This window comes from Pleurodeles waltl, chromosome 6 (assembly GCF_031143425.1).
Source record: "Pleurodeles waltl isolate 20211129_DDA chromosome 6, aPleWal1.hap1.20221129, whole genome shotgun sequence".
NCBI lineage: Eukaryota > Metazoa > Chordata > Amphibia > Caudata > Salamandridae > Pleurodeles > Pleurodeles waltl.
In genome coordinates, this window is record NC_090445.1 from 586,570,339 (window position 1) to 586,598,027 (window position 27,689).

The 27,689-nt window shown below is 46.7% G+C and overlaps 1 protein-coding gene across 3 annotated transcripts in view; it reads right to left on the bottom strand.

The window, feature by feature from the left end:
- Positions 1 to 11,955: 11,955 nt before the first annotated feature.
- Positions 11,956 to 27,689, bottom strand: part of BLTP3A (bridge-like lipid transfer protein family member 3A) — a 286,049-nt gene continuing 270,315 nt past the window's right edge. For all 3 annotated transcript variants that reach the window (XM_069238827.1, XM_069238826.1, XM_069238825.1), the window contains exons 20-21: positions 21,255 to 21,361; positions 11,956 to 14,484 (exon numbers count right to left, since the gene is read on the bottom strand). In XM_069238827.1, the coding sequence (XP_069094928.1) occupies positions 14,356 to 14,484; positions 21,255 to 21,361 (236 nt within the window). In that variant the 3' untranslated portion in view covers positions 11,956 to 14,355. The remainder of the gene's footprint in view (positions 14,485 to 21,254; positions 21,362 to 27,689) is intronic.

Below are 27,689 nucleotides of genomic sequence, written 5' to 3' on the forward strand. Positions count from 1 at the left end.
CACTCTAATCTACTCTGCACTCTCTATGCCATGGTACTCTACCGTGCATCACTCCAATCCAAAACAATCTACTTTGTGCCACTTCACTCTGCGCCACTGCATCTACTCTGCAATGTGCGCCAATGCACTCTTTGCCACTTTACTCAAAACCAATACACTCTACGCCAATCTACTCAGCACCACTGCACTCTAGGCCACTAAACTCTACAACACTTTATATCACTGCACTCTATGCCTCTCCATTCTGCTCTGCACCACTGTACCCCAGGACACTGCTCTTTATACCATTCTACTCTACACCACTACACTCCATGCCAATGCACTATACACTCCCTTACTATACACCACTGCACTCTACGACAATCTACTCGGCAACACTGCACTCTCTGCCCCTGCACCCTGGCCCTGCACTGTGCACCCCTGCATGCTGCAACACTCCACTCTACTCTATTCCACTCTGAGCCACTGCACTCTACTAGGCATCACTACTAAATGCCACTCTTTTCCTATGCACTGTAGGCCACTGCTCATTGCTACACTTTGCGGATGCCGTCCCTCGCATCCGCAAAACCACCGCCAGAGGACAACCCTTATCTACACTGGAGCTGGAACAACCTCCCCCTACACCTCAGACAAAGCCCATTGCTCACCAGCTTCAGGAAAAACCTAAAGACCTGGCTCTTCGGATGAGGCCCCTCCCCCCCAGCACCTTGAGACCCTCACAGGTGAGTAGATGCACTTTACTAATACTGATTGATTGACCTAATTCCACTCTACCAATCCACTCTAACCCACTGTCACACTGCACTCTATGCCAATCCATTCTAACCCACTGTAATCTGCTCTGCACCAATCTACTCTATGACACTACAATCTACCCTGCACAACTTCACACTACTCTATTCTACACCGCTACACTCTAAGGCACTGCACTCAAAGCTAATGCACTTTACACCACTTTACGCAAAACCATTACATTCTACACCAATCTACTTTGCACCACTGCACGCCACTTTACTCTACAACACTCTACGTCACAGCACTCTACACAAATTCACTCTGTTACTTTATTCTGCACCATTCTATGACACTCTACTCTACACAACTGCACTGTATACCACCCTACTCTGCAACACTGCACTCTCCGCCACAGAACTCTGTGCACTCTAATCTACTGTGCACCATGGCAGTCTAAGCCACTTCGCTCTATACTGTTGCTCTACTATAAACCACTCTACTCTATGACAGTGCCTTCTACCCCACTCTATGCATCACTGCACTCTAAGCCACTACTCTATGCACTGTACTATACACCACTCTACCCTGCACTACTGCACTCTAAGCCACTTCACTCTACTCTAAAACAATCTACTCTACGCCACTGCACTCTACCCTGCACCACTCCACTCTGAAATGATCCACTCTATGCCACTGCACTGTGCACCACTCTACTCAACTGCATTCTAAGCTGTGCCACTCTACACCAATCCCTGCTCTATGCCACTGCCCTCTACGTCACTCTACTCTAAACCACTACACTCTATGCCAACAACTCTGCCTCACTGCTGTCTACACTATTCTCTACTCCACACCACTGCATGATATGCTCCTCTGCGCCACTCTACTCTGTGCCACTGTGCACTGATTCTCTATTCTGCAGGACAGCACTCTCTGCCAGTGAACTCTGCATCACTCAATTCTGCGCCACTGCACAACACTGCTGCACGCTATGCCACTCTACACCATTGCAATCTGCCAATATGCACTTTAAGTTACTTGATTCTACTCTGCACCACTCTGCATCACTGCACTTTACAACATTCTACTCTGCGAGACTGCACTCTCCGCCACTGACCTTAACTCCAATTTGCACCACTTCACTCTAAGCCCCTGCAAGATATGCCATTCTACACCATTGCGCTCTATGTCACTGCACTCTATGCCACTCTATTCTACTCTGCACCACTCTCTACTCTCCCCTACTGCACTCTACTTTGCACCATTAAGTCTATGCCACTCTACACCATTACACTCTGCATCACTCCACAGTAGTCTAATCTATTCTGCACCACTGAATGCCATGCCACTGCACTCTACACCACTCTACTCTATGCAACTGCACTCTACCCTGAACCACTCCAATTCACCCTACTCTGAAATAATCTACGCCATTGCATTCTACTCTGCACACACTACTGTATGCCACTCTACCCTATGTCTATAAACTCTATTCCAGTCTACTCTGCACCACTGTACTTTAACCCACTCCACTCCACTCTAGGCCATTCTACTCCACTCGAGGACACTCCACCCTACAACACTCCATGATATTCCACTGATGCTCTACTTCATTAAACTCTCGATGCCACTCTACTCCACTCTAGCCACTCCACAACACTAATCCAGTCTACAATGCTCCACGCAAATCCTTCAAGCCACTCCATACCACTTTACTCCACTTTATTCTGACACACTACTCCACCCTACACCACTCCAGTGCTCCACTCAAATCTACAACACTCTTCACCACTCTGTCATTCCACTCTCCTACACGACTCCACTCTGTGCCACTCCACTCTACAACAGTCTACTTTACGCAACACCCTCTACACCACTTCACTCTGCTCTACATCCCTCCACAACACTCTATGCCAATCAACTATAGTCCACTCTACTCCCTCCATGAAACTCCACAACACACTACGCCACGCTATGACACTCCACTACATGGCACTGAACTCTACACCACTCTATAACACTCCACGCTACTGAACGTTACGACACTTCACTCCATGCCAGTCACCTTTACCTCACTAATTTTAGCCATGCCGAACACCAGCCACGCTGATGTACAACATGGCTAAAACATATTGGCAAAGCTAATAGCTCTTGCATAGATGAGACCTATTGGCTTTGCCAATGCATGTTAATACAGTATTCAGGACGGGCCACTTACCAAAACAATGGAAAAAAGCCTCCATACTCCCCCTAATTAAAAAGCTGAGCCTGTGTCCTACAGACCGAAAGCAACTACAGTCCTATTTTCCGCCTACACTAACCTTGAAAATTGTTGAGAAGGCTATGAATCAACAGCTGGCACTATTTATACAAGAAAAGCAACTTCTGGACTCAAATCAATTTGGGTTCAGAACTGGCCACAGCACAGAGACTTTCTTAATCAAAGCTCCTGAGGAGATAAGGGTTGTGCTGAATCAGGGGACAAGAGGAGCCTTGTCCTCCTCGATCTCTCAGAAGCCTTTCATATGGCCAGCCATGAGGTTTAGGTCGAACGTCAAGAGGACTTCAGGATCAAAGGGACTGCACTTGCATCGTTAAGTTTGTTTGTTGCAGGACGAGAGCAAACTGTGGTTCTCGAACATTTTGTTTCCAAACTTTTCTCTCTGCCATGCGGGGTCCCACAAGGGTCCTTGCTTTGTCCAACGTTGTTTAACGTCTATGTTATAGTGTTGGCACTCCTAGTCAAATCCTTTGGCTTTACCCCTACTTCCTATGCCAATGAGATAACAATTGTGGTGTCATATAACAATAACAACATTGGCATTAGGTTTCACAACTTTATGCTAGCCATTAGCGACTTGATGAGCAAATATTGCCTGAAATGACACCCCGGAAAGACAGAGGTTATCTTTTTCAGAAACCATACCTCCTTCTGGTCCCTATCCTGGTGGCTGGAGAAACTGGAATAATTTCCTATCCCAGTTAGAAAGGCAAGAAACCTGGGAGTCATTATGGACGATAATGAAAATGTCACTTACCCAGTGTACATCTGTTCGTGGCATTAGTCGCTGCAGATTCACATGTTTGGCACAGTCCGCTGCCTGGTGTTGGGCTCGGAGTATTACAAGTTGTTTTTCTTCGAAGAAGTCTTTTTGGTCACGGGACCGAAGGACTCCTCCCTCTTTGGCTCCATTGCGCATGGGCGTCGACTCCATCTTAGATTGTTTTCCCCGCAGAGGGTGAGGATGGAGTTGTTTGGTATAAATAGTGCCCATGCAATGGAGTGAATATGTATGTATGATAAGAGTTTCTAATAATTATTTACAAATGTTCAGATGTTTAAGGTTTATGATCTACTTCTAAACGGCTACAGGCTTCCCGGGGAGGTGGGAGGGTACATGTGAATCTGCAGCGACTAATGCCACGAACAGATGTACACTGGGTAAGTGACATTTTCAGTTCGATGGCATATGTTGCTGCAGATACACATGTTTGGCATAGACTATAAAGCAGTTACCTCCCCTAAAAGCGGTGGTTTAGCCTGTAGGAGTTGAAGTAGTTTGGAATAATGTTCTTAGTACAGCTTGGCCCACTGTAGCTTGTTGTGCATTTAGTACGTCTACACAGTAGTGTTTAGTAAACGTATGAGGCGTAGACCAGGTTGCAGCCTTACATATTTCGCTCATAGGAATGTTTCCTAGAAAGGCCATTGTAGCACCTTTCTTTCTGGTTGAGTGTGCCTTTGGTGTAATAGGCAATTCTCTTTTGGCTTTAAGATAGCATGTTTGAATGCATCTGACTATCCATCTAGCAATGCCTTGTTTAGAGATTGGATTTCCTATGTGTGGTTTTTGAAAAGCTATGAACAGTTGTTTTGTTTTCCTGATTAGCTTTGTTCTGTCAATGTAATACATTAGTGCTCTTTTGATGTCTAATGTATGTAGTGCCCTTTCAGCCACAGAATGTGGTTGTGGGAAGAACACTGGCAATTCTACTGTTTGATTTAAATGGAATGGTGAGATTACTTTTGGCAGAAATTTTGGATTTGTTCTTAGAACTATTTTATTGTTGTGTATTTGAATAAATGGTTCTTGTATGGTAAATGCCTGTATTTCACTTACTCTTCTGAGGGATGTGATTGCAATGAGAAATGCGACCTTCCAGGTTAGATATTGCATTTCACAGGAATGCATGGGTTCGAAAGGGGGACCCATGAGTCTTGTTAAGACGATGTTAAGATTCCATGAAGGAACTGGTGGCGTTCTTGGTGGTATAATTCTTTTTAGCCCTTCCATGAATGCTTTAATAACTGGTATTCTAAATAGAGACGATGAATGAGTAGTTTGTAGGTAAGCAGATATAGCTGCGAGGTGTATTTTTATAGATGAAAAAGCGAGATTTGCTTTTTGCAAATGTAGTAAGTATCCTACTATGTCTTTAGTAGAGGCATGTACTGGTTGTATTTGATTGGCATGGCAGTAGTAAACAAATCTTTTCCACTTAGATGCATAGCAGTGTCTAGTGGAAGGTTTTCTAGCTTGTTTTATGACCTCCATGCATTCTTGTGTGAGGTCCAAGTGTCCGAATTCTAGGATTTCAGGAGCCAAATTGCCAGATTCAATGATGCTGGGTTTGGATGTCTGATCTGTTGTTTGTGTTGTGTTAACAGATCTGGCCTGTTGGGTAGTTTGACATGCGGTACTAGTGAAAGGTCTAGTAGAGTTGTATACCAAGGTTGTCTTGCCCATGTGGGTGCTATCAGTATGAGTTTGAGTTGGTTTTGACTTAACTTGTTTACTAGATATGGAAGGAGAGGGAGAGGGGGAAAAGCGTACGCAAATATCCCTGACCAATTCATCCATAGAGCATTGCCTTGTGATTCGCGGTGTGGGTACCTGGATGCGAAGTTTTGGCATTTTGAGTTTTCTCTTGTTGCGAACAAATCTATCTGGGGTGTTCCCCAAATTTGAAAGTACTTGTTCAGAACTTGGGGGTGAATTTCCCATTCGTGGACTTGTTGGTGGTCTCGCGAAAGGTTGTCTGCTAGTTGGTTTTGTATTCCTGGAATAAATTGTGCTATTAGGCGAATGTTGTTGTGAATCGCCCACTGCCAAATTTTTTGTGTTAGGAGGCACAATTGTGTTGAGTGTGTTCCTCCTTGTTTGTTTAGATAATACATTGTTGTCATGTTGTCTGTTTTGACAAGAATGTATTTGTGTGTTATTATGGGTTGGAAGGCTTTTAACGCTAGAAATACTGCTAACAGTTCTAGGTAATTGATATGAAATTTTGTTTCGTGTATATCCCATTGTCCTTGAATGCTGTGGTGATTGAGGTGTGCTCCCCACCCTGTCATGGAAGCATCTGTTGTTATAACGTATTGAGGCACTGAGTCCTGAAATGTCCGCCCTTTGTTTAAATTTTTGCTGTTCCACCATAGAAGCGAGAGGTATGTTTGGCGGTCTACCAACACCAGATTTTGAAGTTGACCCTGTGCCTGTGACCATTGTGATGCTAGACACTGTTGTAAGGGTCGCATGTGTAGTCTTGCGTTTGGGACAATGGCTATGCATGATGACATCATGCCTAGAAGTTTTTGCGCAAATTTTGCTTGTATCTTTTGGTTTGGAAACATAGCACTTATTAGCTTGTGGAATGCCTGCACTCTTTGTGGACTTGGAGTGGCAATTCCTTTTGATGTGTTGATGGTTGCTCCTAGATATTGTTGTGTTTGACACGGTTCTAGGTGTGATTTTGTGTAGTTGATGGAAAACCCCAGTTTGTGAAGGGTTTGTATGACAAAAGTGGTGTCGTTTGCGCATTTTTTTACTGTTTTGGTTTTGATTAGCCAGTCGTCTAGGTAAGGGAACACATGTATCTGTTGTCTCCTGATGTGTGCTGCTACTACTGCTAGACATTTTGTGAACACTCTTGGTGCAGTTGTTATTCCGAATGGCAACACCTTGAATTGGTAATGTATTCCTTTGAATACGAACCGTAGGTACTTTCTGTGAGAAGGGTGTATTGGTATATGAAAGTACGCATCCTTTAGGTCTAATGTGGTCATGTAATCTTGCTGTTTGAGCAGTGGAATGATGTCTTGTAGTGTGACCATGTGAAAATGGTCCGATATGATGTAGGTATTTAGTGTCCTGAGATCTAATATTGGTCTCAATGTTTCGTCTCTTTTTGGAATTAGAAAGTACAGGGAGTAAACTCCTGTGTTTTTTTGTTGTACTGGTACTAATTCTATTGCATCCTTTTGCAGTAGTGCTTGAACTTCTAGTCCTAAAAGTTCTAAATGTTGTTGTGACATTTTGCGTGTTTTGGGGGGGATGTTTGGTGGGAAGTTGTGGAATTCTATGCAATAGCCATGTTGGATTATTGCTAATACCCAATTGTCTGTTGTAATCTGTTGCCAAGATTGGTAGAATTGGCTTAGTCTTCCCCCCACTGGTGTTGAGTGAAGGGGTTGCGTGACTTGAAAGTCACTGTTTAGGTGGAGGTGTTTTTGGAGTCTGGAATCTTCCCCTACTCCTTGGGAATTGACCCCCCCGATATCCCCTGAAACCTCCCCTTTGGAAGGAACCCTGATATAGTGTGGTTCTTGATTGTTGGCTGGTGGTGCCTGTGGGTTGGCCACGAAACCCCCCTCTAAATGGAGTTTTTCTGAAAGAGCCTCTGCTCTGCGGGGAGTAGAGTGCGCCCATGGCCTTGGCCGTGTCCTTTTTAAGTTTTTCAATGGCTGTATCCACTTCCGAGCCAAACAGTTGTTTCTCGTTGAAGGGCATATTAAGGACAGCCTGCTGGATTTCAGGTTTGAAGCCTGAAGTGCGTAGCCAAGCGTGTCTCCTTATGGTGACAGCAGTGTTGACTGTTCTTGCTGCAGTATCGGCTGCGTCTAGAGCGGATTTGATTGTTTGAGATCGTTTGTCCCTCTTCCACTATTTGCTGCGCCCTTTTTTGGTATTCCTGGGGAAGATGGTCTACGAGAAGTTGCATCTCGTCCCAGTGTGCGCGGTCATATCTGGCCAGCAGCGCTTGTGAATTTGCGATGCGCCACTGGTTGGCTGCCTGTGATGCCACTCTTTTCCCTGCCGCGTCAAATTTTCGGCTTTCTTTGTCCGGAGGTGGGGCGTCGCCAGATGTATGTGAATTTGCTCTTTTGCGAGCTGCCCCTACTACCACAGAGTCGGGTGGTAACTGCGAAGTAATAAACACTGGGTCTGTGGGTGGTGGTTTGTATTTCTTATCCACCCTTGGGGTGATGGCTCTTGAGTTTACGGGCTCCTCAAAAATTTGTTTTGCGTGCCGTAACATCCCTGGTAGCATTGGGAGACATTGATATTGGCTATGTGTAGCCGAGAGGGTGTTAAATAAGAAATCATCCTCTATAGGATCGGAATGCAGTTGGACATTGTGGAAGTCTGCAGCCCTAGCCACCAGTTGCCAGTATGAGGTACTGTCCTCTGGCGGTGACGGCTTTGTGGGGTATGACTCGGGATCATTGTCCGGCACTGGGGTGTCATACAGGTCCCAAGCGTCTTGATCCTGATCGTCATGACTTATGGTAGTTTGCGCTGGTGAGTGCATTTGTGGCGGTGTTTGTGCCGGCGATGCCTGTGGAGGAGAGGGCGGAGGCGTGACTTTTTTAACCACTTTGGCTTGTGGTTGTGTGTCATCCTTTGGAAGTCCGATCCTTCTTTTCCTCATGATTGGGGGAAGGGTTGATATCTTCCCTGTATCTTGCTGGATGCACAGTCTCTTTTGTGTGTAGTCCGATTCTACACTTTGGAGCTCTTGTCCAAATTTGTGCATTTGGCCACTTAGTCCTTGTTCCTCTGAGTAGGATGAAGGTGTGGTATTTTTCGGCGCCGAGAGAGAATCTTTTTTCGGTTTCGGCACCGACAGAATTTTTGTTCCTTTCGGCATGGATTCTCGGTGCCGATGTTTTTCGGTGCCGGTATCTTGTTTTTGTCTCTCGGAGCCGCTTTCTCGGCTCCGAGGTTGCTCCATGGCGGTCCCTCGACCGGAGTCGGGTGTCTTCGCTATGGGCGTGCCCTTTTTCGGCCCCTTCGACGGGTCGCCTGATTTATGGGTCAAGCCATGGCCTGTTGGCAGTGGCGTCCCCTGGGCTTTCGGTTTGTCGATGGATTTACTTTTCGACGTCTTACTCACAGTTTGTTGCTGTTGTTCGACGTCGGAGTCTCCGGATTCTGATTCCGGAACCGAGAATGTTTCCTCTTCGTCGTCGAAACGTTGTTTTGTCGACGTGGACGCCATTTGGTGACGCCTGGCTCTTCGGTCCCGGAGTGTTTTTCTGGACCTGAAGGCTCGACAGGCTTCACAGGTATCCTCCTTGTGCTCGGGGGACAAGCACAAGTTACAGACCAAGTGCTGATCTGTATAAGGATACTTACTGTGACATTTTGGGCAGAAACGAAACGGGGTCCGTTCCATCGGCTTCGATGTCGCACGCGGTCGGGCCGACCAGGCCCCGATGGGGGATCGAAACTGCCCCAAAGTCTTCCGATGATCGGTGTCGATGTACCTAACTATCCCGATACCGAACGGAACAATACCGACGCTTTCTTCCGAGATTCTGACTAACTTTCCGAACCGAAACACGGAGCGAAAAGGAATACGTCCGAACCCAACAGCGGAAAAAAACAATCTAAGATGGAGTCGACGCCCATGCGCAATGGAGCCAAAGAGGGAGGAGTCCTTCGGTCCCGTGACCAAAAAGACTTCTTCGAAGAAAAACAACTTGTAATACTCCGAGCCCAACACCAGGCAGCGGACTGTGCCAAACATGTGTATCTGCAGCAACATATGCCATCGAACACTTAATTTTGGAGACCAGGTTAATGCAGTCATCTCCTCCCCTTTTTACACCCTGAGGATGAAAAAAAAAAAATCATACTTCTTTACAGCCACTGGATGCACAAAAACAGTGATAACTGCTCTGATACTTTCAAAACGTGATTGCTGCAACTGTTTTTATTTAAATATGCAGCAACAACACTTTAAGCTACAAACCTTGCAAAAAGCCGCCGCCTGGCTGCTTTCAGGAATCCCCAAATTCAAAACCGTCTCTTGAGCAATCCACAACCTACACTGGTTGCCAATCAAGAATCGCATCAAGTTTAAGGCCCTCTGCATAGCGTTCAAGGCACTGCATGATTCTGGCCCTGAGTTTTTGAAAGAGGCCTTTAAGTGGTATGAGCCCAACAGAAAGCTGCGTTCTTCTGGGGCCAAGAAAATGGTGGTTCCCAGGTTCGAGCGAGTGAACTGGGGAGGAAAACATATTGTAACGGGCACTGCTACAATATAGAACCTTCTTCCTCCTCACATCAGGTCCTTGCCCAATCTACTATCATTCAGGAAGGAGCTAAAAACTTGGCTTTTCTGTAAATAGTTGTTTGATCCTTTTTCTTGAGCAGAGTCAGCGCCAAGACACTTCCAGGTATTTGTGCCCTCCATAAATCCTTTAAACATAACATAACATTTGGTGAGCATGATCAAAACCTTTTGGAAAGAAGTCTGCGCCATATTAGAGAGTTCCTAGATTTGATGATGCAGGACGATACCAGCACTGTGAGCACTGATAGAAAACAGAGGCAGCTGGCACAGCTCTATTGTACCAATTAACACCAGATGACATGATACGCAAAAATGCCAATTGCACTGCCATGGAAAAAGAGGGAAGTGACTGGGATATCTCAGTGGTTCTATAAGCTATGAGAACTCCTTGAGAAAGACTGAAGAACACGAATTGGTGCATATGAAAAAAAAAAAATCTTTAAAAAATGGAGACAGTTGACTTGCTAGCTCTCAAGATTCGATGACTTGAGCTTCTCTACTCCGAGGCTGCAAGCCTTTCATCTCTGAGTTTTGAAGGCTTGGGAGGAGCTTACACGATAGGCATGTCCTGGTGATAATGTGCATAGTACAGGTGCGTCATTTTTTCAAATTAAATTGTATTGGCTGTGCTTAGTTCTTGAGCTCAGTGGTGTGCTGGGGTATAGGGACTGAGTGGATTTACTTTCTCTTTGTAGATCTGAATGCAATAATAAATTTGATGTTTTGCAAACTTTAAAACTTGAGTAAAAAGAAATTTAGCAAACATAAAAAATAAAACAGCCTCTACTGTCCACACCCTATTAAGCATTAGTGACAGGCGCAGCAATTAATTTGCATCTAGATTATTTTAAGGCATTGTATGAGGGCGGCCTATCAATGCAATAAGCAATCTTTAGTTAGTCCAGAATAATGCCATTCAACACATCTTTAGCCTCCGGAAACAACATCATCGCTGTCCATACAGACATAACTTACACTGGCACCCAATTCAACAATTCTTCTCAAACTGTGGTGCTCAGCATTTACATTTCTATGTAACGTGTCTCGTGCCCATCTAAATATGGTACTTCCACTGTAAGCCTTGAACTGATCTATCAGAAGCTCAAATGATCTGCTTCTAACAATTCCCAGCTTCAATCCATGCTTGCTTTTCTGGTATAACCACCAACAGTTGGACTAGTCTTCCAATGAAGCTGAAGATGGAAAGGTCTCTCCAGAAACTTAAGTGAAATTCAAAATGTTCTTGTTCTAAAACCCTCTTGTGTTGTTGCAACTGGTGACTCTCCGTTATTGCTGACCGGCAACTAGAGAGCACAGGGTTATAGGTGCTACTCTAATATTAGTTAATCAGTAGCTGGACAGCTAATGAGAGCTATCATATAGTTGGAGAAAAGACAGGACGTTTTCAGAGTTTAACTGCAAGGAGGTAAAGATGTTATACTGATTACTGAAGTGAGACTCCTAGAGTGGCTGCATACCTGCCAGAGATATCCTAAATATGATAATCAATATTAATTGACAAATTAGTCATGCAGATATGTCTATCACTCACGACAGTCTCTTCAAATAATGTCAATGAATAAAGACATTAGTTCCACAAACAAATAAAAAGTTAAACACATTCCAAACGCAAAATAGTTACGGAAGAGTAACAACTAGTAGAATACATTATGTTCTATACAAACCTCAAATGGTTTTGGCATTCCTCCAAACTGCACCTCTACTCTGGGTACAAACAGGCTAACAACTACTGGAAAGGGAAGACTGGCTTCTTTAAACCTTTACTGTGTTCTCGTTCGGAATAGGTAAAATTAAAGAATGCTGCTTACTCCAGACAAAAAATAAACACACACATTGTACAGGTTAGTGCATTTAATTTAGAGAGAACTGGTTCACAGAACCTATGGGTAACACTATTGAGAAATGCACGGTCTGCCTTTCATAGAGCAGCCTTAGATGTAGCAGGTGCCAGCACTATCGCAGCTGGGCCCACCTGAGCCATCGAATAATTCAAGTATTCACAGGTGTAAACAGAATTTCTGCCCCCGCGCCCAGGCTGCTGCCTTTCTAGGAGGTATTCAGGGACATGATGCTGGATGGCAGTGTTGTGCCAGGACAACTTCAAGATGTCAACTGTGGTATCTGTACATGCTTTGCTGTCAAATGAATGGTTTATCCTTGAAGGATGCTCCCATCAGTCAAAACTTCCACACTACATGAAGAATGGTATCCAGTTAATCCTGTAAGCTAGAGGTTCACACAATTCCAACAAGAGGTGTGTAATTGTTCAAGGAAAGAGGTCAAATAAGGAAGACAAAAGGACTTTGCTGGCCTTTTCCAAATGATGACAATGACACACTTCTACAGTACTTTGCAGAGTGATATAACATTCAAAGAAGGCAGTCTGGTCCAGCATCGCCATGTGCAGAAATACTAATATATCAACAATCCTGTGGGTAAGAGAAGTGCGGCGGGTTGATTAAAAGAACATTACGCTCACTGAGTTGATGAAGACATTAGACCATGCCTGCAGAAAGCCTAGTGAGTGTTTTAGCGTCACCAGTCATTCACCTGGGGCCCTGCAGCACGAGTCACCTGAATCATCATCTGCAAACTTGTGAGACATGACCACAACAGGGGAGGGATGCAAAGGTATGACAACAGGAAGTGAATTCTGTCTGTGCATGAGCAAATGCTAGCAGGAGCTACTGGTTAGCTGAATCCAACCCAGGACTGAGCTCACAACATTTCATACGGACCCATGCACTGTAGTAATACTCAAACAATATTCAAAATCGAAGAATGTGGGTGGTGGACCAGGTTCCTTCATATACTTCAGAAGAGCAGATGATAGGAAACTAAAGTCAGTGAAGCAGGAAATTCAGAGGAAATGTATAATGGGGTCAATACTTTCACTTTTTCACAGCCAGGCAATGTTTTATCTTCAGAAACAAGAACTGCTTAACCTAAAACTACATCCTGGATCCCAGCAACAGATGCAAGTGAAGGAATAGGGCAGCTCTGACAACGACCAGTACCTTGGGCAGCTTTGCGGTCCCTCTGCCTTCCTCCCTGTGGCCCCAAGATGGGAGGAGAGACCCTATTTTTGCCGCATGCCAAACAACTACAGTCCCGTAAAAAGATATCTTCTTCCCTCTAACACACACAACCTTCTTGTCTTCATCAATCTCACCTCCAAACCACACTTTGTGCAACACTGCTGTCCCTTCAAAAGCATCTTAACCTCCCAAACACCAGGCTCTGTGTCTCTGAGCCCCCTCCTCCCTTCAGCAATTCCATCAGTTTTCCTCTACCTCAAAGTTAATTATGTCTTTTAACTCTTCTGGGAGAGGGGTGTCTTCATCCTTCAGACCTCAAAGTTGCACTGGCAAAGAATAACTGTCATGATCCTCACCGTAGTGCCCATTCTCTCCACTCCACACTGGAGGGTGGTTAGCTATTACTATATTCAAGGAGGTCCTTCTGGCACTTACCGAAAGAAACTTGTCTCTGTCCTTCTCACCTCCACAGATCCCTCAGTCACTTCTTGGACAAAGTTTGTATCTATCCCTTTCATTGCATCTATCCCTTTCACTCCCAAGGGAGCGAAATACGCAGCGAAATAGGTCTAACCCTCCACTGACTTCTCCACAGCCCCTATTTTCAAAACTTGTGGCGTTGTGTCTCAGTTCTTCTCTATTCCATAGCTCTCTCAGGTGTACCATGAAGGTACCTTTTGGCCTATCTCTGGCACTGTCATCTCAACAGTTCTCTCCGTCACACATTAAAAGGATCTTGGTTTACATTATTTTACCTATACTGGGTACTTTTTCTATAGCCATCTAACCCCTAGAGAGCCTCTTCCCAAGCCAGGAAGCTTTCTGCGTCCAATCTTTTCACTGCCACACCTCCTTCTGCCTCATACTGGCCAGTGCTGCGCTGAAATGAGCAATGGATTTCAGATGAGACCACGTGGTTATCAATCCTCAGCCAACACAGCCTAGCAACTGCCCTGGCAACGTGGCCTTCCTTCAGGTAGACTGTGACAACGTCCTTTTCCTTCCATTCCCGGTTTTTAGTTCATTAACAAAGATCATTCCTTCGCTCCACAGCAGAATGAAGATCATCTGTGCAGAGAATTTTGCAGAGCGCCCACCTAGTCTCAGCATTTGCTGCTCTGGCTCCTGTGTGTTCAGTGGGGGACTCCGCCCGATGCTTATCTTGAGCTGCACCAATGCAAGCCGTGCTTCCGTGTCAGAGCTGGAAGAGGGGGTTGTACTTCTTTATCTCCTCCAGAAGTCTCTCATTTTCAAGATGTGCCTGCGCCAGTGCTGACCTGGCTGCCATCAGCTCTAGGTGCAAGCTCCCACTGTCCTTCCGTGTCTGAAAGAGAAAGATAAACCTTTTTAAAATCCACCGAAGGACCATATTCACAGTTCGAATGTAGGGATATGCCTTGTGTACAGGGACTACCAAGTTGTCAATGACCCTAGCCATCATAGGACAGCCAGTAAAGGTAAATTACAGAGGTAACCTTTGCTATTCAGTACACAGGTTCACTTCAATATTAAATTCATAGGTAGTGGAAATTATGGCACATTTCAAAGGTATGAGAACATTTACAAGCTCTGAGTGTATCTAAATGAGTATGAGCAGTAGTCCCTAGAACCTTCCACATTGCCTGCCTGCTTAACCTCCCGTAACAAGCACAGAATGCAGTGCTGAAACAGACCCGTGGATGAGACAGAGATGGGGTGCAATTCTTGGTAACAGATGGATGACCAAGTACTAAGAATACTGCAACTCTGAGTAGGCTAAACAACATCGACTATAATTGCTGAACATTACAACTATTAATGATCAATAATTAGATGTTCACTCGTTGGGAAGGAAAGGCAATTAGACTATAATGCCAATAAGGATAGCCTACATTCAGAAAGGACCTTGAGTGATAAGAGTTGTAAAATAACTGCGGGAAAAGAGAAAACATGCTAAAATGTTGGTTCGGAGGGGAGGTGGTACCTGGCTAAAAGCAGTAGACACTTTTGGTGGATACCGGAAATGGAACAGCATTGGAGTTTCGACACGGGAGGACATTTAGTGAACTAGAACTTTAATGTAATTTGTACAGTCAAACATGAGTTTCAGCTGCAACGGATCTAATTCTATGAATATCACTCAGAATAGATATTAAAGAAGAAGCAGGCATACTGAGTTCCTGTTCTGATGGTGTGTGCCAAAACATGCTACAATGAAGAATGACTCGAGGGCCCTCATTATGACTTTGGTGGTCTTTTTCCAAGACCGCCAAAGCCGCCACTAGGCCACCAGTGCTGGTGGTCTGCAGACTGACATATTACGACTACTGGCAGCTTACCGACCTTCTTTAGGTGGAAAGCAGCCACCAGTTGTGCTGGTGGTCGGCAGTGCAGAGGCGGTTCCACCGCCACCCCCACCCCACCAAAAAGACTCCACCAGCCGAATTATGACCTGTAATACAGCCTGGCGGTGTCCTGATGGCAGGGCGCTGCTGGCGGTGGGAGCACAGGGCCCGTCCCCTCAGCGAGGAGCACCCTGTTGGACAAGATAAGTGTCCTCCGCAAAGGGAGGAGGGGAGGGTACGTGAATGGATATGTGTGTTTGTGTGTATGTGTGTCATGAATGGGGGCGAGGGTGGGGGAGTGTTTGTCCATGCATGTGTGTCTGTGTAAGTGTGGTGATGGCGATGCATGTGTGGGTGTATGTGAATGCTGGGTTGGGGTACATGTGTGCATGCATGTAGACAGGGGTGGAGCTGTGTGTGTATGTATGCTGAGAAAAGGAGGGGTGGGGGATGGAGTGTGTATGCATGTCAATGGGGTGTATGTAGTGAGTGTGTGTGTGTGAATGGATTTCCGGGTGTTGCACGTGTATGTGTGCGCATGTGTGTAAGGGTGTTTCGAGTGTGAGTGAATGTCAGGGTGTGCGTGTCTGTGGGTGTGTTAGTACGGGGATCAGGGGTGGGGAGTAAGTATGTGTATGCTGGGGGGATCACTACTAGGAGTGGGGATTTGGGGGGCCACTGGGGGGCTCGGGGAGGTGGGGGGCTCTTGGGTAGATAGGGGGGGGGATGTTGTCTACCAGCGACAGGAATGCAAATTCCTGTTACCGGTAGCCTTTCCACCAGGGATTTTGTGGTGGTGCTGCCTGGTGGAAAGGGGACTCGTAATACCACTGGCGGTCTTTGGTGGACCACCGGGTCGGAGATGCTTATCTCCAGCCCGCCGGTCCGACTGCCCTGACAGTAAGCATGGCAAAGTGGCGGTCTGTAATATTTGGCGGTCTACACCGCCGGCCCGTCGGCGGTGAGACCGCCACTGTGAGTAGACCGTCAGACTTATAATGAGGGCCTTGGTCTTTATTCAGGTAGGTAGAGCACATTCCGCATAGGTATTCTAAGCATGGATTTGTTACTCCGTTAACTGTAAATAATGGTCTGATTTCACCCTGGGCACTGCATCAACAATCTGAGCATTATCATATTTCCTCTCACTCAGCATTCTACTGCAATATGCAATCAACTACAAGCCAAGGCACTACATCGACTTAACCTAACACATAAAACAAAAAACAAGCACAACAAAAAATGAATGACAAGAGTTGGCGTGGTTAATAGCACATATTCCATACAACACGTCTTACAGACAGTGCTGCACACTGCCAAGCTTGACCTAGAAACAAGAAACTGCTTCCTCTGAACCACTCGTCCGAAACAATAAAATCAATATAACTCGACCACAAATTGACATCTACATCCTTTTTACACCCTGACAACTACCGAATCACTTCTCACCAAGTCACTTAATAGGGGCAAGAAAACACAATCACTCCAACATAAACACAATTCACGTTCACACCATCAAACCAAGCATCTTGCGAGGCACCCAGTGAAGTCCGAAGGTATGGCACTCCCCATCTCAAATATAACGCACCACAGCCTACGGTGTCAGTCTTCACCATCAAGGCACTCTTCTTATACAAGACCAGTCTTAAAGTCCCGGACGAGGAAAGCATTTGCAGTCTGCACCCCGTCCCTAGCACCAACCAGCTTCCCCCCATCGAATCCTCTCTTTTGTTGGCCGCGAGGTGAGAGAAGGATCTGCCTCCGGTGGTCGTTATTCGGATGCGCGGGACGGTGGTGAGAGCGAGGGTGGTTGAGTGGAGTTGGCGGGCGGGATGTAGAAGGTGAGTCATCTGTTGAGGTAGGCTGGACCGGTGCTGTGAAGCGCCTTGTGTACGTGGGTGAGGAGCTTGAAGGTTATCCTTTTGTTGACCGAGAGCCAGTGTAGGTCTCTCAGATGGCGAGTGATATGGCTGTGGCGGGGGGCATTGAGGATCAGGCGCACAGAGGCATTTTGTATGCATTGCAGTCGATTGAGGAGTTTTGCCGGGGCTCCTGCGTAGAGGGCGTTTCCGTAGTCAAGACTGCTGCTGACGAGGGCCTGGGTGACTGTTCTTCTTGTATCCGTGGGGATCCATCTGTAGATCTTGCGGAGCATGCAGAGGGTGTTGAAGCAGGATGAGGAGACGACGCTGACTTGCTTGGTCATGGAGAGTGTTGAGTTGAGGATGACGCCCAGGCTGCGTGAACAGTTGGTGGGTGTCGGGGCTGCTCCCAGATCGGTCGGCCACCAGGAGTCGTCCCAGGCTGAGGGGTTGGCGCCGAGGATGAGGACCTCCATCTTATCTGAGTTCAACTTCAGTTTGCTGTTCTTCATCCATTCGGCGACGGCCTTCATTCCTTCGTGGAGGCTGGATTTGGCGGTGAATGGGTCCTTGGTGAGGGAGAGGATCAGTTGGGTGTCATTGGGGTAGGAGATGATGTTGAGGTTGTGTAGCCGGGCGACGCGAGCGGGGCCATGTAGACGTTGAACAGCATAGGGCTGAGGGATGATCCCTGGGGACGCCGCAGAGGATCTTGGAGGCTTATGATCGGAAAGGGGGGAGGCGGACGCTCTGGGTTCTGCCGGAGAGGAAGGAGGTGGTACACTCCAGAGCTTTGCCCCGGATCCCTGCGTTGTGGAGGCGTGTGCGTAGGGTGCGGTGACAGACAGTGTCGAAGGTGGCAGAGAGGTCCAGGGGGATGAGGGCCGTGGTTTTGCCGTTGTCGAGCATGGCCCTGATGTCGACAGTGGCGGCGATGAGGGCAGTTTCAGTACTGTGATTGCTGCGGAACCCTGACTGGGATGGGTCCAGGATGTTGTTTTCTTCGAGGTAGTGGGTCATTTGTCTGTTGACTATCTTTTCGATGACCTTGGCCGGAAATGGGAGCAGGGAGATGGGGCAGAAATTCTTGAGGTCTCTCAGGTCTGCCATGGGTTTCTTGAGTAGGGGATTGATCTCAGCATGCTTCCAGCTGTCGGGGTAGGTCGCGGTCCTGAAGGAGATGCTGATGACTTTGCGGAGGTGGGGTGCGATGGTGGCGCGGCTTGCTTTGTTAAAGATGTGGTGCGGACATGGGTCTGACGGAGATCCAGAGTGGATAGTGCTCATGGTTTTGATTGTGTCGTCTTTGTTCAAGTTGGCCCAGACGAGCAGGGGGTTGTAGTTGAGGGTGGGAGGGGAGTCTGCGGAGTCAGTGGTTGGCGGGGTGGTCTGGCTGTTGAAGCTGTCGTGGATGTCTGATCTTGTGGTGGAAGAAGGTGGCAAGGGAGTTGCACAGGTCTTGTGATGATGGGATGTCGTTTGTGCTGGAGCTGGGGTTGGAGAGTTCCTTCACAATGTTGAAGAGCTCCTTGCTGTTGTGTGCGTTGTCGTCAAGGCGGTCTTTGAAGGAGGTTTTCTTGGCAGATCTGAGGTGATGGTGTTTGCAGATGGCGTTCATGAAGGCAGCATGGTTGTCCGTTGTCTGGTCAAGGAGCCACTTTCTCTCCAGTTTCCGGCAGGTTTGCTTGGAGGCTCGAAGGTCCGAGGTGAACCAGCTGGCTTTCTTGTTGGTGCCTCTGTTGGAGGGTTTATTGAGCGGGCTATAGTGTTGACGCAGTCGTTGATCCAGCGTCAGAGGTTGCAGGCTGCGAGGTGGGGATTGGTGGGTTCGGTGGGTGGTTTTCTGGCGAGACTGCTGTTCAGCTGGTCTTGGCTGACTTTGCTCCAGTTGCGGCAGGGGATCGGATGGGTGTGGTGGTGCACGGTGGGTTTACGGAAGGTGAAGTGGATGCAGCGGTGGTCGGTCCATGGGAGTTTGGTGGTGTGGCTGAAGGTGATGTGGGGGCTAGCGGAGAAGACGGGGTCCAGCGTGTGGCCGGCGGAGTGTGTTGGAGTAGTGACGATTTGTCTGAGTCCTAGTGTGGCGAGGTTGTCAATTAGGGTGGTGGAGTTGGGGTTGTTGTTATTCTCCAGGTGAAAGTTCAGGTCGCCGAGGAGGATGTAGTCGGTGGAGGCTAGGGCGTGCCTGCGGACGAGGTTGGTGATGGAGTTGCAGAACTGAGGCCGTGGCCCGGGGAGTCTGTAGATGAGAGTTCCTCGGAGGGTGGTGTTGGGGTTGGTGTGGAGCTGGAAGTGCAGGTGTTCGGCAGTGCTGAGGGTGTCGGTGGTGCAGGTCGTGACCCTGATGGTGTTCTTGTGGACGATGGCGATCCCGCCTCCGACTCCGTTGGTGCGATCCCTGCGGGTGATCTTGTAGCCATCTGGAATGGCTATGGTGATGTCTGGGGCCGAGGAGGCGTTCATCCAGGTCTCCGTCAGGAAGGCGACGTCCGGGGTGGAGGTGTTAAGTAGGTCCCAGAGTTCAACGGTGTGCTTGCGTGCGGAACGGGTGTTTAGTAGGATGCACCGGAGGTAGTTGCGGTCTGTCTTGGCGGGTGGTTTGGCGACTTGGAGACTGAAGAAGCTGCAGTTCCGGCAGGTGAAGGGTCCCTGGGTGTGCTGAGGGGAGGCCAGGAAGCAGGCGTGTGTTAGTCCGGTGTTGAGTGCGAGGAGGGTGCTGGCGGTGTAGTGGCGTTGGTTGACATGGCGGTCTTGGGGAACAGGGGTCCGGGTGCTGGGTGCGGTCTGGGCGCAGACGGGCTTGCCTTAGGCACGCCTTTGGCACGCCCGCTGTGCAGCCACACGGCGGCTGCCATATGAAGGGAGGTGGGACGGAGGGGGAGGTGGGAGCGGGTCGGCAAATGGGAGTGTGGGGGGTGGGGCCACAGGGGCGGGAAAAGGAATCGAGGAAGAGGGAGGGGTTGGGGCTGCAGGGATGCAGCGGCAGGGATATTGATCAAAAAAATAAAGTGAGGAAGAAGCCTGGAGCAGCGGCAACCGGCAAAGTGCAGGGGAGCAACCTGCCTGAAAGCAGGGTCAAGGGTCGTTCCTTTCACCACGCAGCGGCTGCCATATGAGGGGAGGTGGGAGGGAGGGGCAGCTGGGAAGTGGGTGCAGGTCGGAGAATGGGCGAGTGGGGGTGGGCCGCAGGGATGCAGCGGCGGGAAAAGGAATTGAGGACAAGGGAGGGGGGCGGGGCCACAGGGACGCAGCAGCGGGGATATTGATAAAAAAAATAAAGTGAGGAAGCCTGGAAAGTGAGGAGGAAGCCTGGAGCGGCGGCAACCGGCACGAGGTGCAAAGGAGCGACCTGCCTGAAAGCAGGGTCAAGGGTCACTCCCCTGCAACATTTTTTGAAGGTGGAAAGGAATTGGGCCCTTTAAACCAAGGTCAGAAATGTGTTGTAATGTTACTTTGGGGGATTTCACTACTCAGCTAGAGTGGAATACTGCAGGCTAACACGGAGGCCCATTAGTATAAAACTGCAAATTTGAATACGATAAAAGCAAGAGCCATGCGTCTCGGTAAAGTGCAATGACAAACCAGTAGATATGCTTTAGTACTACAATGCTAGAAACGCTCATGTCCAGAACTCAGGTGCACTGGCAGAGCTGAGGTGGAATAGCAGCAATATCACCAAAACCTAAGTACCTTGAAGGTCCAGTAGTACTGGAATCAGTACAGCGCAACATTGAGCTGAATGAGGGAGAAGACGGGAGAGTGGCAGTGCTAAGACTGCAAAAGGAACACAACAACACACTGTTTACATCCCAATTTCTATAAGACCTAATTTCTCCTTTAAAGAGATGGGGATTTTAGAGCTTATAATATGACATGCACCAGATATATGAAAGAGGTCGAAATATTACCGGCTGTGATAAGTGCACTGCTGTTTCTGCTGGCTGCATTGCGGTAGAAGCTGCAGGCGGTAGAGTAGCTCCCTCCACAGCTTTCTGAAGATTAGTCGGAGGTGCAGCTGAAAGTTAGAATTGTAGACAGGTCAAATGATTTCCAGACTACACCCAAGTCGAGGAGTGACAACAGTGTGAGAGATGACAATCAATGACACAGTCTGTGGAAATATAGGGAACAGTGAAGGAATACTTGTGGGCTATTTGGAAGGAACGTTGTAGAAGCACTGGAATGAATGTGGACTACCTACAGGGAACAATGTATAATGTTGGCTGTGGGTGAGCTGTATTTGAGGATCTTTGCCTGCAGAGAAACAAGTTATTTACCTTTGGTAATGCTTTTTCTGGTAGAGACTAACCACAGATTCCTCACCTTAACATATTCCCCAGGTGCCAGACTAGACCTGGGAAATCTAGAGCAGTACCTCTGCGCATTGGTAGGTTGCATGCATCGGAAGTGATGTTGCAGTGCCTACATAGGCACTACGCCTGTGCCCTGACACCAGTTTATTTTGTGGCTAGTTCAGTGCCAAAAACAATGAGCCATGTAAAAACCAATGCAGCTGTTTGACTATTGTGCAGACTCTAAAGGGATCTTTTGGGGAAAAAGAGCCTAGTTCAAAGAAGAGTGGGGATAGGAGCATCGGTGAGGAATCTGCAGTTAAATAGAGCCTCTACCATAAAAGGCTTTACCAGAGGTAAGTAACTTGTTCTTCTGACTTCTGGTAGAGACTTCTAACCTCAGACTCCTCACTTTAGAATAGATACTCAAGCCATACCTTCCCACAGGTGGGCCTGCAAACTGGCTTAGACCAAAACGTCCAGGAGTGCCCATCATGACGGACCTGATAGTCCAAGCAGTAGTGCTTTGTGGAACGTATGGCGGTAAGTACATGTGGAAGCTTGGGAGATGTCCAAGTCAAGTACCCCACGAGCTAACACAATAGTGACAGCCTTGGCCCTGGTGCAGTGAGCCCACAAGCCCTCAAGGAGGTTGCTTCTTTGCCACTGCATAGCAGATTTTATGTAGATAAATGGTTTGTTTCTACACAGCCTTGCCCTTCCTCACCCTAGTGAACCCAATGAAGAGCTGATCATCCACCCAGCAATCTTGGCTGCGTTCCATATAAAATGACAGAGCTCTCTTGGGTTTCAAAAATCCAGCTCCTCCTCCTCCTTGGACGTATGTACTGGAGCATAGAAGGCAAGCAGAGTGATGCTCTGGCCACTGTGACCACCTTCAAAAGAAAAGAGGCACGCGTCCGAAGAACCAGTTTGTCAGGGGATAAGCTGGTGTATGTAGGCTGGACCTACAGATCCTGAATTTCAGTGACTCTCCTGGTTGGTGTCAAAAGCTGCAGAGGGCAGCTAGGCAGGGGCTCAAAAGGAGAACATGTAAGGAAATTAAATACCAGATTGAGGTCCCACTGGAGCATTACAAACAGGGACGGTTCCTCCGCTATGGCCGAGGAGCGCTGCCCCCCTGTCAGTAGCAGCTGCAAAACTTTTACAGTAAAAACATAATAAACTACATTTGTTATGTTTTTACTGTGAAAGGGGTGGGGCCACACGCATTTCAGGGACAGAGGGGGAGTGCATGGCACTCCCCCCTCAGTGCGCTTGTATGTTTGGCTGGCTGTCTCGGGCTGGGCTAACATATATGTGCACTAAGCTCTGTCCAACCCTGCAATGCAGTGCCGGATTAGAGAGAGCAGGCAGAGGCTCTCAACTCTGCCTTGGAGCACTCAGCCAGGGTGCTCCGTCCAATCCTACCACAGCTGTCTTGCTGCCAGCAGCATTAAAACAGTGTTAGGATTGGATGCAAGGCAGTCTGGGAGCCTGTGTCTGCAGCTGAGGAGTGGTGCGGTGGTGCTGCTAAACAGGTAAATTTTTTTATTATTATTATATTTTATTTTTGTTGGCTCCCACCCCATATCCCTCCAACTAGCTGCAACTGATTACAAAGGGAGTAGGTGGGAACAAATGCTGCAAAACATTCAAAAACTGTGTCACAAAAGTGAGTGAGAACTTTCTTTTTTATTTAATGTTAAAATAGTTTTGCTAGCATTAGTTTAAAGTGGAATCTATTTTTCTTTAGGAGGATGTAATTAGATACTTTTACTTTGGAGTGAGCTCACCACCAACAAGTTACAAATAAGAACTTTTGCGCATTTTATAAAGGGTGCATGACATGAAAATGCTCATCCAGGAATGCTCTAAGCTGAGAAAGATAATGAGCACACTTAACAGACAAAATGGACACTTGGATATTACACTTTAGAAAAAGCTTTATACATTACTGTGGACAAGAAATCCTTTCCATATAGCACAGGCCTCAACAAGCTCAACCTGGAGTATGAGCAATCAACACAGACATATGTGCTTTTTGTGGTACACATGAAAATATAAGGAAAGTTTCTCTTATTTTTCAAGAGCCATCACCCTTTGAAGAAGGCCCATTGCAGTGAAGCACAACAACAAGCATAACTACTGCTCAGTTCCCACTGCAGAATTGTTTCAGTATAAGGCATTTCTCAACGACAATATGCCCTTCTGGAACAGAAATATTTTTGGTTCCGTTTCTACATCAATTAAGGCATATTATGAGTTTACTTTCCATGGGTCTTTAAACATTGTCTGGGAACTCTGTCTGGGGTCTCTAAGCACATGTAGAAACTAGATGTATGACTACAAACATCATTAAGACCATTATTAGAGGTTACGGGGCACAGACTGGTTGATCAATGATTGAGTTATATACTGAGGGTGCCCGCAAAAGATTTCAGGTGAGCTGTGTTGTTTTATGGAACACAAAACGGCTTTCTGCGTTTTCAAACATTACCCTGAACAACAGCACTGACACAAAAATGATCTAAAACAGCGCACCCATACTTAGTGTAAAACGGTGCTAAATCGCACTTGTGTGCTATTCTGCCCAACATGTTTCTTTCAGGGATCAGTGTTACACTGCGGCAGTGAAGAAATAAAAAAAATTACATTCGTAATTATTTTTGGAATGTAGACAAAACGCACGGCGATTTCTCCTCCTTAAACCGCCACTAGCTGCCTGGCAAAAGTGTACAATGTCCAAAGTGCTTACTTGCATAAACTGGAATGTTTATGTGAGCTAGCATTTTAATCTATCACTACTTTCATATGCATCTTGTATGTACGATACATAAGAGTGATATCTATCTGCGCGGCCCATATTTGTCCCCTTTCGAGTTTTATTCCATTTAAACTGTGCCTGCTCCAAAAAGTGGATACTCCCAGGACTCATCATGATAGAGAGCGCACCCCTTGGCCGGAAAGACCGCAGCTGTGGAGGAGCACATAGAGACCGCGCTCTTACAAGATCATCACTCGAATTCCACATGATGACAGAAAGCCAAGCACTTGCTGCATGGAGCAGTAGGCTCACCTGTTTGACTGGACTATGCAGTGCGCGCACTCCTGCTCGGTCCTGTCAGGATATAGCGGTGCTCTCAAAGCACAGAGCGGGAAGCTTAATCCTGGAGTCCTCACAGCGTGATATTGAAACCTGCGCTGCACACTAACCACTCCAGAGCTCAGCTTCCCCCACTTGCACGCTGAAACCCCACCCTTTCACAGTTAGTCACGGGGTGGGGTGGGGCCAGAAAAGCTTGCAGACCCCACCCTGTGACCAACTGTGAAAAGGTAGGGTGGCTGAGACTCCAGTCCCTGAATGACATCAAGCCCCTGGTGCTGCAGGGCTTCAAGCTTAAGCACCCGGGTGAGGATTATGCTTCTCTTTACTGCACAGAAAACACCAGCTACTGAAACACGTTAAACACAAAAAAACGACTTCTCCCAAGATACCCAGTATTTCATATCACTGTCCAATCGTATGACATCACCATATATATGGAAAATGTCACTTACCCAGTGTACATCTGTTCGTGGCATGAGACGCTGCAGATTCACATGCTGTGCATTATCCTGCCATCTAGTGTTGGGCTCGGAGTGTTACAAGTTGTTTTTCTTCGAAGAAGTCTTTTCGAGTCACGAGATCGAGGGACTCCTCCCCTTTCGGCTCCATTGCGCAAGGGCGTCGACTCCATCTTAGATTGTTTTCCCCGCAGAGAGTGAGGTAGGAGTTGTGTATATAGTAATAGTGCCCATGCAATGGAGTAAGTATGTATGTACATATCGTGTTTAAAAGTGATATATATATACAAATTTACAAATGTACAAGTTTATTTCTATAAACTTATAACGGCTACAGGCTACCGGGGAGGTGGGAGGGCCATGTGAATCTGCAGCGTCTCATGCCACAAAGATGTACACTGGGTAGTGACATTTTCAGTTCGATGGCATGTGTAGTTGCAGATACACATGCTGTGCATAGACTAGTAAGCAGTTATCTCCTCAAAAGCGGTGGTTTAGCCTGTAGGAGTTGAAGTTGTTTGAAATAATGTTCGTAATACTGCTTGTCCTACTGTGGCCTGTTGTGTTGTTAACACATCCACACAGTAATGTTTAGTGAATATATGAGGCGTAGACCATGTGGCTGCCTTACATATTTCAGTCATTGGTATATTTTCTAGAAAGGCCATGGTGGCGCCTTTCTTTCTAGTGGAGTGTGCCTATGGTGTAATAGGCAGTTCTCTTTTTGCTTTTATATAACAGGTTTGAATACATTTAACTATCCATCTGGCAATGCCTTGTTTGGATATTGGATTTCCTGCATGAGGTTTTTGAAAAGCTACAAACAATTGTTTTGTTTTGCGAACTTGTTTGGTTCTATCAATGTAATACATTAGTGCCCTTTTGATGTCTAATGTATGTAATGCTCTTTCAGCTACAGAGTCTGGTTGTGGAAAAAAATACTGGGAGTTCCACAGTTTGATTTGAGTGGAACGTTGATATAACTTTTGGTAGAAATTTTGGATTAGTGCGTAGAACCACTTTATGTTTGTGTATTTGTATAAAGGGTTCCAGTATGGTAAATGCTTGTATTTCACTTACTCTTCTAAGAGATGTGATAGCTATTAGGAAGGCGACTTTCCATGTTAAGTATTGCATCTCACAAGAGTGCATGGGTTCAAATGGTGGACCCATGAGTCATGCTAATACAATATTGAGATTCCATGAAGGAACTGGTGGTGTTCTTGGGGGAATGATTCTTTTTAGACCCTCCATAAATGCTTTTATGACTGGGATTCTAAAGAGTGATGTTGAATGTGTAATTTGCAGATAGGCAGAAATTGCTGTGAGATGTATTTTAATGGATGAAAAAGCTAGCTTAGATTTTTGTAAGTGTAATAAGTAGCTTACAATGTCTTCTGTTGACACATGCAGAGGTTGAATTTGATTATTATGACAGTAATAAACAAATAGTTTCCATTTATTTGCGTAACAATGTCTTGTAGTAGGTTTCCTAGCTTGTTTAATGACCTCCATACATTCTTGTGTAAGGTCTAGATGTCCAAATTCTAAGACTTCAGGAGCCAGATTGCTAGATTGCGAGATGCTGGATTCGGGTGCCTGATCTTGTTTGGGCTGAGTTAACAGATCTGGTCTGTTTGGTAGCTTGATATGAGGTACTACTGACAGGTCTAGTAGTGTTGTGTACCATGGTTGGCGAGCCCAAGTTGGTGCTACTAGTATTAGTTTGAGTTTGTTTTGACTCAATTTGTTTACTAGATACGGAAGGAGTGGGAGAGGGGGAAAAGCGTAAGCAAATATCCCTGACCAACTCATCCATAACGCATTGCCCTTGGAGTGAGGGTGCGGGTACCTGGATGCGAAATTTTGGCATTTTGTGTTTTCTTTTGTTGCGAATAGGTCTATTTGCGGCGTTCCCCAATTTTGAAAGTAGGTTTGCAGTATCTGGGGATGAAGTTCCCATTCGTGTATCTGTTGGTGATCTCGACTGAGATTGTTGGCCAACTGGTTTTGAATTCCTGGGATGTATTGTGCTATTAGGCGAATGTGATTTTGATGCCAAATCTTTTGTGCTAAGAGACACAGCTGTGATGAGTGTGTCCCTCCCTGTTTGTTTAGGTAATACATTGTTGTCATGTTGTCTGTTTTGACAAGAATGTGTTTGTGGACTATTAACGGTTGAAAAGCTTTCAATGCTAGAAACACTGCTAGTAGTTCTAGTTGATTTATATGAAGTTGTCTTTGTTGTGTGTCCCATTGTCCCTAGATGCTGTGCTGGTTGAGGTGTGCTCCCCACCCTACCATGGAAGCATCTGTTGTGATCACGTATTGAGGCACTGGGTCCTGGAAAGGCCGCCCCTGGTTTACATTTTTAGGATTCCACCATTGAAGCGAGGAGTGTGTTTGGCGGTCTATCAACACCAGATCTTGAAGTTGACCCTGTGCTTGTGTCCATTGTGTCGCTAGACACTGTTGTAAGGGCTG